This window comes from Syngnathus typhle, linkage group LG14 (assembly GCF_033458585.1).
Source record: "Syngnathus typhle isolate RoL2023-S1 ecotype Sweden linkage group LG14, RoL_Styp_1.0, whole genome shotgun sequence".
Classification (NCBI taxonomy): Eukaryota; Metazoa; Chordata; class Actinopteri; order Syngnathiformes; family Syngnathidae; genus Syngnathus; species Syngnathus typhle.
Genome location: NC_083751.1, coordinates 6507073 through 6519897, shown reverse-complemented (window position 1 = coordinate 6519897; position 12825 = coordinate 6507073). Strand labels below are relative to the sequence as shown.

Here is a 12825-nt window from a genome sequence, read left to right as displayed (position 1 = left end):
CTTTTTTATATGGCGAAACAAATGGTTGGGTATACATATCGGTAGAAGATACGATTTAGAAATTTAAGAAATATTTTGTTCAAGCAGGAGGTGAATTAAAGCCAATTTGGAAGTGGGACAGGACTTTAGATATCAATTGGAGCCGAAGGCGGTTCTGGCTTCCTTTATCAGTCTCCTCCACGTCTTGTCTGGTCCAATTTGGAATTGGGACAAAGGTCTAGGAGGAATGTACGGGGGTTGTGTCTGGCACCTATTTCATTTGTTCTTATTCATTTTTTTCCCTTCAGACTGATTGAGAGGCCTTCAGACATATCAGCCATCCTTAATTATTTTATCTAAATTTTTTGAGGGGTGGTGGGTTGATTTGAAAAAGAAAACACAGGTTCAAATTAAGGTCGGGTGACTTCACCTTGTGACCAAGGTCAAGCGGACATCTCCGAGGCTTTGTTTCATGGCCCGATGCTTCCACTTAGGACAAATAGCTACTCCATACTTGACTGTTAGAAGGCTAGTTGTTGCTGGGCATGACAATGCTCCAATGTAAGCATCACATTTTCAAAATTTGGTGAGGGGGAAAAAAAAAATAGCCTGCACGAGGGAGCCGATCTCAAACCTGGCAGACAATCGTTCTTGCGCAAGAATAGTCTTGCTGCAAAAAGACTGCAGACGCCTCTCTACGTCTGGTCAAAGACAGGCGTTTATTTATTTTGTATATTCCTGCCTATGTTTATAAATTATATTCCAACATGTCTGGCTCCAGTAAAAATTTGTGGTATTGCAAACTGCTTTTGATTTCCATTCATCTCTGACATTTTTTCACTTTAATTGGCGTAAATCTGATCGCTTAAAGCTCCTACATTGGATTTATGTCTGTATCGATAAAACATTAAGTCAATATATCATGTGAACACTTTGATCAGGAGCTGGATAAAAATACGGAGGATTGCAAATAAACATTTTTTGTTCCCGTGTTCCCAGCTTTTGCAGTACATGACACGCATGAAGTATTTTCCAATCTGGACTTAATGTTCTGAAGTTAACGCCTGGTTGTGTTTGCTATGATAGACTTTAAGAATACATTAACACCTGGTAATGTTTGATGGGGCGCATCAGTGAGGTATGCTGTGTATCTCTGTCCGACCATGTGTAGATGAAGCCAAAGTGTGTTTGTCCGCACGCCAGGCTGACTCATGGCATGCCGGCTCGGATGCGCCAGCCAATGATCCAACGGGAATGTTGCGCGGGTATCTGGTGACACTCACCCACGCATCTGGAGCCGTCTGTGCTGGACATGTATCCTCGTGGGCAGGTGCACACGTAACTTCCAGCCGTGTTGGTGCACTCGCCTCCATCGCACACGCCGGGTATGGTGCTGCATTCGTCAATGTCTGAAATATATTTGTTTCTTTTAGCATAGTGGAGTGAATTTCTTTTGTTTTCCAAAAAATGCTGAAAAGAAATTATGGTTAGGGCCTAATAGCATTGTTAGCAAATTGTTAGGCTAATAGGATAACACTTTGGATTGTCAATTATAACCGCTTGAGAATAAAAAACAGATTTTGCTCATACAAAAAATCACATTTGTCACATTAATTCAAACAACATAACAGTATTTAAATTTAACAATCAGTTTAATTTAATTTAAACAACCCATCCAAAAATAAAATAAATTCAAATACATTTTTAGTAATTTTATTTTAATTTCTATTAAATAGTAAAACACTACACCTGACTAGTCAGCGAATCTTACACACACTTTTGAGCTGCGGCCTTCCTCGCGTGGGGTTTGTATGTTCTTCCTATATGATGTTGTTGTTTTTTCACTTCTGTGGGCCCCTCCCACATTCCAAAAACATACCGGAAAATTCTAAATTATCCCTAGATTGAATTGTTACTTGTCTATGTGTCCTGTAATTCTAGGTGTACCTCGCTTCTCGCCTAAAATCAGTTGGGATACCCTCGTGAGGATAAAACGAACAGAGATTGGAATGGAGAACATTTTATAGTGATATGTCTGAGACTGCATTAATCCAGACTACCATCTTAATCTTCATAAAGGCAGAATTAATTCCATTCAGGACAATTGTACTCATTCCACACCACATTTCCTTCCAGATAACATATTGCTCAGTAGAACCAAATAATCACTCACTTATTCAAGTCAACAATCAGTGCATGATGTCATCCAAGCAATTATGTCTTTATTCTTCAAGAGGGATTAGAGCTGCAAACACAAGCTGCTAATTCAATTATGTTCTATATAGCGGGAGAGAAGAACTCAATAAACCCCAAATGAAATGGCAATGACCTCTGAGAGTACCAAAAGGGGCCCACCAATGTGCGCTATGCTTTATGACACCACATTAAATGACTGTTATTCACTTGGGCCTGGATTTGAAGAGTTCTCGTGAGGGGGAAGCCCAAAGTGAAGTTCCACGCTGTATCAGATTTTTATGATGTGTGCCACTTATTTATACGCATGTGCAATTACTGTAGCGCTGTGGGGCATAATTACAGCTTAAGTGCCCGTGCGGTTCATATGGCTTGCGTCTGTATGTGCTTTCCCGTCGGTGCATTTTGCAAGGACTATTTACTGTAATCTACAAAAGTGGGGAAAAGTGCCAATGTAAACCTAAATAATGAATTAAGCCACCAAAGCATGAACGAGACTCTTCATCACACCGCAACATTTAAGACGATTGAATGCTTCGAAATTTGTGAAAAACTTTAAGATAAGGCTTTTTTTTTTCCAGCGTGACTTTGTCCATCTGTGTAAAGCAAGAGGGACTTGCCAGAGTATTTTCAATGCCGTGTAACTCCTACTTGAGTACCAGGAACTATTTTTCCTGCTCTATTCACCTCACAAACTGTCTAAAAAAAAACATTTTAGAACTATGAAGTTTGGAAACTGTTAGCCACTAAATCACAGGTGTCAAACCCAAGGCCCGGGGGGCCAGATACGGCCCGCCACATCATTTTATGTGGCCCGCGAAGACAAATTGTGCATCAAATTTGTGTGTCATTATTAGAATTGCAAATTGTCTTCACTTTTAATAACTTTTTCTTTAAAATATTTGACCAGTTTTTACTCGTGTGATTTGAAAACAAGTTATTTGTTAGTTTGTTTTGTAGCTTTTATTGTATATAATATGAGGTGATCATACATTTATTTGGGTTGACAGTCATAATGGCCGAAAGAAGCTATGACTCCAATGGGGCCCAATTGACACCCCTGCATTAAGTGATTGGAAACTGTTAGCCACCAAGTGGTTGGAAACTGTTAGCCACAAAGTGATAACCAATTCCTCTTCCTGTAGGTGTAATGTGTATAGTCGACATATGTAAGTAAAGCATGTAAACGAAAACCTTTATTTAACCATTACGCATCGATTCATCTAATCTAAATACATAATAGGCAGAAAGGAATCTGAGAGTGACGGGAGTGTGTAAGTTAAACATTTGGAAAGTGTTCCTTTGTTGGGAAAGCAACAGCTGGTTGGCAGCCAAAAGACTGTACTTACAGCGGGGAAAATGGAAGGGCAAGTTTTCCAAAAAGAACAGACTCAAGTAAAAGCAGACCATAAAAAACAGGTGCCATGTTGAGCCAAAAACAATCAGACACCCACATCTTACATCTTAACTGCACTTTATCAAAATTGCCTCGAAACCTCAGTCAGGCTCTCAGCTTGGGCTAAGAAAAGCAGAAACATGATGATTTGACCTAGAAGGACTCATGCTGATTATTTCTACTCAGATCATAAAGATCCTGGTAGTGCCTGTCACATTTTAATTTCCTTTTATTTTATTATTATTATTTTTATTATTTTATGAAGAATTCGACAACTATTGTATTTCATACAGTATAAGACACTTTTTTTTATGTGGGAGAAAGCCGGAGAGAAGACGCAAATTCCACACAGGTAGGCTGGATCTGAGATTCCAATTGGCAACCTCACAACTATGAACCAGATGTGCTAACAATCATATTATTCATATTTTGAAATATGTGTTGATCATTTTCAATTTGCCATGAAGAATGAAACATTCGATTAAACATTCCCAATTGTAAAAGCGATCCAGGCTGGACTCACCTTCACATTTGTGGCTCTTTTCACTTTGACGGTGGCCAGCGGGACATTTGCACTCATAAGATCCCACCGTGTTGATGCAGTTACCTCCAGCACAAAGACCTGGTATCGCTTGACATTCGTCCACATCTACCAGCAAATAAAATCAATACCAGTCAGAACAAGGCTAAAAGTAAAACTTTCAAACACATCCAGAATGTAATTCTAAAATATTTTACAATGAAAGTGTTAGCACAAGGAGCCATAGCTTCCAGCGAGATGAGCTTGTTTGAGCAGGAAATACTTTTAATAAATGTAAAGTTAGTTTTCCCAGAATTCACAGTGAGTCACATTTTCCCAGTATTGCTGATATGTCAGTAGGCGGGCTCCTTGGGAAATGAGTATAACGGCGCACATACACGTTTTCATAAAACAGATTTATTTCCCCCTCGATGTACTTCAGAATCCAAAAAGGCTTGAGCACGTGGAGTGGAGAGACTGTTTTCAATCTCCTCTCTGTGCGAGACAAAAAGTAAGCATGGAGCCAGCCGCCAACACCACATTTGGATTCATGGTCACGTGCACTTTGTAGAGGTTCCAGCAAGAAGTCACTCAAGGCTCTCTGCTGATTTGGTGACTTCAGCATATGTATTAGGGGGCAATAAATACGGATTTGTTTGACCCTACAGCAAGATTAACCAAAGCTTGTGTATAATTCTGGGCGGGCTGAGTCGTTCTAAAATTGTATTCCCCGTCTGATGAGCTCTATGAGACATTAGATTTCCAACTTTGAGTCAAAACCTCAATGTTGAAAATATCTATGGTTACAATAACTATAATAATGGACAGATTGTACATTTCCCAGGATTTACGCATCCAGCCTGCTGAAAACAATTAAACGGGCCTCCGACGTGTTGACAATAGCCTGGAGAGGCTGCTGGGCATTCAGAGGAGGTGATGATACATAATGAGTAATGTGAGGGACATCTGACCTTGGCAGGCTCCGGTGCGGATGTTGGGGATGAAGCCTCGTCTGCACGGGTGCGGCTGGGCGGGGCACTGCTCGCACGGGTGTCCCCACGCTCGACCAATGGTGGCGCAGCATAGTGTCTTGGTGCACACGATTCCGCTGAGCTGGCCTTGACACAACTGGTTTTTCACCTGCGTGAAACACGGCCCTGTCCTGTAATCTGTTGTGGCGAGAGCAGAACCAGTCGGTTAATCGGGGACATTGGATTGAATCATGATAACACTCTGAGTCAGTCCGCTGACCACATCTGGTTCTGCAAAAGAGGATTATTTTAATAGTTTGAGTCATTGATATTTGGCAGAACATCACAGCATGGTTTTAATCGAATGACTCATTGATGTTGAAACTAATTCTCACTTTTATTGTTTTAGACTGCTTCGGATCAGGTGCGGACATAAAAATAGAAGCATTTACAAGTAGCGGCTTTCATCAAGATTTAACAAGAACAATACTGGCGCTGGTAGATTAGGACGAGTTAGCCACTCCATTCCATCGTCATTTCCAATCTGGAATCGAACAGTGGTCGCATCTATTTAAATAACAACAACCTGTCACCGTGGCCGCATGATGAATAGTCACTTGAATGTCACAATGGGACAATGCATTTGAGTTCATTCGAGTCATGACAACACACTCACACGCTCCATTAGACAAATGTCAGACACGTGTGCGTGCGTATCTGTCCGACAGGAAGACGAGTCAGACGACAACATCAACAGTGGAGATAAAGTGCATTAAGACAAAGTGATCTCAGACCCAAACCATTTTTAAACCCTTGAAAGGAAAAAATTGCAACCGGACAGCCAGAAAAAACACCACCTACATTTTAAAACAACTGCCTTGACACAGTAGATAGGAAAGCAAGGCTGCACGGTCGGCAGTTTGGCTAGTCAAACTACTACTCCGGTGTGACCCACAGAATGAGATGAAGCGATAAATCAGCGTGGCGTCCTGTTGGAGTCAACACACTGATTGCCCGTAGCAGCTCCTGGTGCTACATGAAAAGTGGTCACATATGTGAGATACGTACAGAAAGAAAAGAAAAGTAGGTCAAAGTGAACATGGCTCCTGCAATGTTTTATTTCTCACCAACCTGTCTTGATTTAGTCCACTTTGGGAATTCCTGCCTTTCCTATCGGACTCTATTTAATCTTCCCAAAGCTTTTATATTCCATTGTGCCTGTTGTTACAAGGCTTTAGTAGGATTTCATTTAAAACTGATTCACTGATATTAATATAAGCCATTCATCCATGTTCTTTAATACTTATCCTGGTCCAAGGGCATGCACAGCAGAAAATTACAAACGGCAATTAGCTTTAGAAAATAGCTATTTTATTTGAGATCCCCAACCATGGTATTATTTTGAAATTGGTTTTGTTCATAGAAAATAACATAGGGACTATTTTCACTGGTGGATTCATACACTGCAAGCCAAATGTGCTAATTGGTAACAGATAATAGCTAAACATCAGATGAAAATAAATTGTCATCGTAATGACACCGAGGGGATAAAAAAAAGAAACTAAACCTTGAGTTGTCTCAGAATCTCACCATTGATGACATCAGCGTTCAATAACTTGCTCAAGGACATTTCCAACCACTCCTTCTTTTAAACTAAGCCACTTGTCTCCTCAGTTATTAGTGGAAGAAATTGATGAAAAAGTGAAGAAAGGAAGCAAGTTTGTGCCTTATATGTTATAGTGGTGGGTCAGGGACACATTTATGAAGCCCATCGCAATCCCATCTGGACGTATGTTAATTCAGCGGACGCTTAGAAGAATGAGCTCAGGCATTTCAGGACATGAGAGAAATCCAACATAGGGAAGCAATTTTGTCTCGTTTGCGTTTTGTTAGTCTAAAATACTCTCCAGACTTTCTCTCATCAGTTTCGAACATCCATGAGGTTTTTATTTAACACTTACTAACAAAAGGCCATTTCTAAACAATCCCAAAGTTTGCTTCAGGCAGCTGTTGATATATTGGTGAACCTTGACCTAGATTACTCTGGCTGAATTAGCCAACCAGTCATAGCCGGCGATATTAACATGATATGATCTTCTACATACATCCAGAAGATGTGCGTGCTTGCGAAAGCCAGTGGTTCGATTGTTTTGATGGATGTCGGCGCGAAGCAAGATAAAACTGTCTCAAGGTTGAAGTGAGAAAATAAGAATTCTGTCTGGAACTCAAATCTTGAGCAGCACTTTCCCAGCAATGCTGTCCAGTTGTGGGATCGTAAAGACCGACTAGGGCACTGACCCAAGCAGTTTGAGGAAGAAAAAGAGAAGTAGTGAGAGAAAAAGAGGGGGAAAAAGTCCATATCAGACTCATTAATAATGCCAGAGACATTTCTAAAACTCCCAAGAGGTGAATTGTAATGATACAAAAAAAAAATGGATGAATTGAATTGTAATGAAGGCATTATTATTCATACAGACGTGGCAAAGAAAGGTCAGATGGATTTCAAACCGGAGACTTTGTACAACTGGTAATTTGGTTTTAGCCTATATGTAATGTAACACGCCTGTTTTGTGCACGTGTGTGTCCCACATCTTGCAACCTGATTGCATCATTTTGTTTCTTCCCACTGACAAACAACTCCAATGTGTACATGTATTTCCATATGTGTGTCTTTTGTGTATTTCTTCCAACCACAACACGGTTTCTGGGTCTTATCACGGCCATTATAAACAGGCCTGAACGATCTCCGTTGCTTACATGAAGTGTAATGTTGTGTGCTAAAGTGAAGCTCAGATGAGAGAAGCCGTCAACGGTGCACTGAACTCAAACAGGAAACATGGATCAACACAAACGCTAATCGGCCCTTTCATCTAGTCAATGTTCGCATTGTATACTGTACTTTGAAACAAGAAATGGCATTGTGTCTGGAAATGGAGCTATTGTGCGGGGGGGGGAAATATCCATCTCTGCTTTGACGTTTATTTTATTTTTATCGTGCCCTCACAATGGCACCAAGTCAAGGAACATAAACATGGCAACACTATTGATAACAGGTCCATTATTCAGTGTTGATGTGTTTTCTTTTTGAGAAAACTGCCTCATTTTACATTTGATTGGAATTAATTAGATATTTAGCCTAGACATTCCATCGCCATGACTTGCAATTGGTATCACATCATTTTATATACGCCGTGTAAATGATGAAAAAACTGTCTGAGGCATGTTCAAGGCCATTCACAGTTGTCACATGATAAAGCTCTGAGCTCTAAAAATCACCTTACCAAGAAAATATTTGAATATGCTTACATTTTCACTGAGCAGCCCCAAAACAGCTCTTTCAGGGGAAATATCTACAAATCGGCAAATTTACCGTTCCCGTGTTAGTCACACACAGTTGGTGAGAATTTTATACTTGCATTGAATCAAACTTTACGAGAAAATGGTATTTTATATGACATTGTGTTTTATGACTTGTCTAAAGCGATGGTTGTACATTCATGTTGTTTAAGATTGAGTCTGGAAATAAATAGGTAGAGATGTGAAATAAAATCCCATTAAGATCTCATAATTTGAGTGATAGCCCAGAAGTGATGCAAAATATTTGGAGAAACTTTTAAAGGGGAAATTAGCATTGCTTTTGTTTTGGTTCTCGTCGATTTTGTTGATATATACCTAATTTTGTGTTTACCTTACATGCATCAATGAGAGTAATGGGGAGTCAAATTCTTTCAGTGGGACCTTTGGGCACTAAAAACACACAAGCAAAGACTTTACAATGTTGCCCTCCAATATGAAGGCTGCTTGCTTCCACTCAGCTTTGTGGACACAGCTGCGGAGGCCATTTTTATTTGTGCCTCTCTTCCTTCCCTTCCTCCCTCCTTCCTTCTTTTCTACCCTTCCTTACATCAGGAAATGTCCACAAGCACTACGCAGTCAGTCCTGTGGGCTTGTTGGTGGACCAAGGGGGGGAAGGGGCAGAATTATTTTTTCCCAGATGTCTTTAAGGCTCCTTCCAATATACTCAACTCCCTAAATGTGTTTTGCAAGAAAACACAACCATGCTGTTTCACGGAGGGGGTGAAAAAAGTGGAATGCAAAAAGACACAAAAGGTAGACATGATGAAGTGGTAACACAAGTTGGTGGAAACACAATAAACGAAACAGGACAAGCGAAAAGGAGGGCAAATGGCGAGGGGAGCTAACTAAAACAAACGTCTGGCTGTGTGGAAGAATTTACACATAGCTGTGTGCAAAAAGGAAGAAAGAAAAGATGGAAGCGGAGAACACCTTTTGGTCACAGCAGAAAGACAATGAATGAAAAGATCTGTGACTAAACCAAGACTTTAGTAATGGCTCCATCACGAAAACTTGGATTGGCTAAAAAGGCAATAGCGGGATTCTCTTAAAGCTAAATGGAACGGAACCACTCCTAAATCCTGCACTCTTTTTATGAATCTCAAAATGACTACTACGAAAAGTGCAATTAAAGCGACCCAAGTTAGCGGTTGACTTTTGCACAATAAAGTTTTCCCACAATCGACTTGAGGATGACTGCCCAGCCCTTCCGACTGAAAATGCTGAAACATCTCACGGTTTCTTACTCCTGTTGCCTTTCATGTCGCGAAAGACTCCATCCATCCATCCATCCCTCCCTCTCCCTCCATCACTTGCAGCCACATGCTTCCACTCAAAGCGCAGGAGACAAACAGCCTCTGTCTGTTTGCGCCACATGAAGTCATCTGCCTCAGAATGTTAACCAGGCACTGAAGTCATCATTTCTAGAATAAATCTAGGCTGATAAGTCCACTACACATGACCACTTTAAAGTCTTGAACTGATTTGGGAAGAAAAGAAAAGGGACATAAAAGCTTCTAAAGTGCTTGGTGTCTCTTCCAGCTATTACTCCCTGTTAAGCACTTGATGTCAAAGTTTTTTTCCCTGTAGTCTGTTTACAAAAACAAAAGTAAACACATGTGTTTATCTAAGTCTTTTCATATATTATTATACAAATGTATTCATTCATTTATTTTCAATTCATTAACATTCAACCATTTTTTTACGCACTTCCATTAAATGTATTTCTTTTTATTTATTGCTGTCGTTTTTCTTCACAAAGTAGAAAATAAATACGACAAATATTCAATAAATAAAATAAAAAATAAAATGATGGCTAAATGATATGTAGTAACTTGACTTATGAGCTTAATCTTTTTGGGTGACCACCTCACCTCTCTCGCACTGAGGGCCGGTGAATCCATACACACAGGCACATCTGTTGGGGCCGATGCAGCGTCCACCATTCTGGCAGCCATTTTCACACACAGCTTTAAAAAGAATATAGACTTGTTATTATTTTACTCACTGAGCAGCATATTCTAATATTCTATTGAGCAAGTTTCATACGAAGAATAAAAAACACATAATATTATATATTCATCCATAATATATTATATATAATATTATGGATAGTAAGTGTAAATGTAGATAGCTTGTCTTTGTACTCACGTTGACCACAGTGGTTGCCCGTGAAGCCTTTGGGGCAGCTGCAGGAATCCTCAGCACAACTGCCTCCGTTCATGCACCTGACATTGCATGACTGAACTGTAAAAGGAAATAGAAAAAAAATTGTATGATCAAAGCATATTCTTTTCAACTAAGTGAACATTTTGTGAGTCAGTCATGTTTTTAAACCCTCCCAAAAAAAAGTGGCTAAATCACCCAATGAGGGTTTTGCATGAAAAAATATATATTGTATAATTATAAAAACATGAAAAATATATTTTAAAATATTTTTAAATGATGACAAAAGAAATGGGTTAATTGTATTAGAAGCTATTGTATCCCTCCAGGTATAAAATTGTACAATGAACCCTCTGAACTCAAATGGTATTTCAAGAATTCAGGAAGGGGTGGGGGGGGTCTCAAGAAATCCAGAATGAAACAGCTTGTTTCTGCAATTCCTGCAGCCAACGTATTTTATTTTCTTAGTATCATTTAACATTATAGTTACACTGTTTCTAATTCACATGAAGAGTTTTTTCTCTTTAACAGGGAAAACATGGATGCCTTCGGGCTACATTCTACCAAGCAGACCAGAAGTCAGCAATAAGTAGATCCTACTGCATCCAGCAGTCACTCAGGAATTTACACCAGGAGGGAGGACGACTTGAGTAGTTAAAAAAAAAAGAAACGGGAGAAGGCATTGACATTACCAAAAAAGCACCGCTCAAATTCAAAAATCTTGATGATCCCTACTATGCTAAACTTGAAAAGAATTCATTCTCTTCAATGCTACCTTCCGCCTTTTATGTTGGCTTAACTGGATGACAGCCGGTTGTCCTTTAGTCCTCACATGTTTGCTTTCCTTCCTTTCTCCACATTCCAGCAGTCACCCTCATGCTTTCAAAATCCTAATCGCAAGTTCAACATTAATTTCCTCCTTCTCTCTCCACATGTATCGTCTTTTTCTTCCCCACCATCTGTTTATGTCTCTTGCTTCAACATTTCTGGCTTGCCGAGACCTTGCAGCAGCAGAAGGGAAGTGGCCGGGCATCTCCAGCCGACATCACCCCACCCCTCCTTGGTCTAATGAGATCTTCCGCAAAGAGTCTGCCAAGTCCAGGTATTGCAAGCCATCCACTAGTCGGACCAGACTGAAACCAAATATGCTGAAGCTTCAGTCTTGTTAGCAAAGGTGTGATTCCCTGTCAAAAAAGCTCTCACGACTTCTTGTATTTTATTTTTTAGGAAGAGCCCTCACGTGCAAAACACTTGGCAAAAGCTTCTTCGGTCTGGTTTGTGTCTCGTGACGACAAGGCGATAAATTAAAGCAAACAGCGTCAGACTGGAGCTGGCTGGCTTTTTAGTTGAGTGTGCAATTGTCTTTTTCTTTTTTGCGGTTGAGCTCCATCTCAAGGGAGACTAAGTCAGGTTTTCCTCTCATGGATGGAACACCAGCCATGTTGAAGGCATTGATGTCCAAGGTCTATTGACTTATCTCGGGCCAAGATGTGCAACATAAAACATGATGGCACGAAGAGATAACAAATTGTGTGGAAAATTGTTCTGACGTGCGCCAACTCCTAAGTGTTGGGTAAGATCTAAGACCCAGTCTCGATTTTTACCAGGATGTGGAACTGATCTTTTTTTCCAATATAAACATGACTTGCGAGATGGCGTCTGAGAGAGCTGGAGCATGTGTCATGTTTTTGTTGTCATAGGAGCTGGAAGGGAGGAGTACAAAGAGGAGCGGCAAGAAGCAAACAAGCCCATTTGGCGACAAGAGAAGATGATCTCACTGGCTAACTTTGCACCTCCTCCTCCTTGTGCCTTTGCATCTTTTGCAGGTTGAGAGAGAGAGAAGGAGTGAGGCGGTTCACCCCAATGACCCCGTGTGCTTGGAAAGTTGCACGTGCACAGCAAGGGGCTGTTGGGGGATGTGCATACGTGTTAAGGTCTTTGCTGTGGAGCACCACAATGCACCTCTGTCTTAGAGCAAGCGTTGTCGCTCAGCTGCTCACATCTGGGTGCTTTTTACGAGAGGCTGCGAAACACAGGAAGTCAACTTTGTGTGTGTGCGTGTGTGTGCGTGTGTTTGATGGAAAACTAGCTTTATTGCTGTTTTGCACTTTGATTAGCACAGCACACAGAAACTGGTGACGAGGCAGAATACATTTTTCGATTGTATACTGTTCATCAGTACCTTAAGATGATTGTTGTCAAAATGCCAATTGTACATTTTTTTTGGTCATCATTCTTGGACAATT

General features: G+C 40.4%; 1 protein-coding gene across 1 annotated transcript in view; it reads right to left on the bottom strand.

The window, feature by feature from the left end:
- Nucleotides 1-12825, bottom strand: part of fbn2b (fibrillin 2b) — a 43328-nt gene that overhangs the window by 19857 nt on the left and 10646 nt on the right. Inside the window, exons 5-9 of the mRNA XM_061296886.1 lie at nt 10565-10660; nt 10288-10383; nt 5060-5257; nt 4092-4217; nt 1263-1388 (exon numbers count right to left, since the gene is read on the bottom strand). Coding sequence (XP_061152870.1) covers nt 1263-1388; nt 4092-4217; nt 5060-5257; nt 10288-10383; nt 10565-10660 — 642 coding nt within the window. The remainder of the gene's footprint in view (nt 1-1262; nt 1389-4091; nt 4218-5059; nt 5258-10287; nt 10384-10564; nt 10661-12825) is intronic.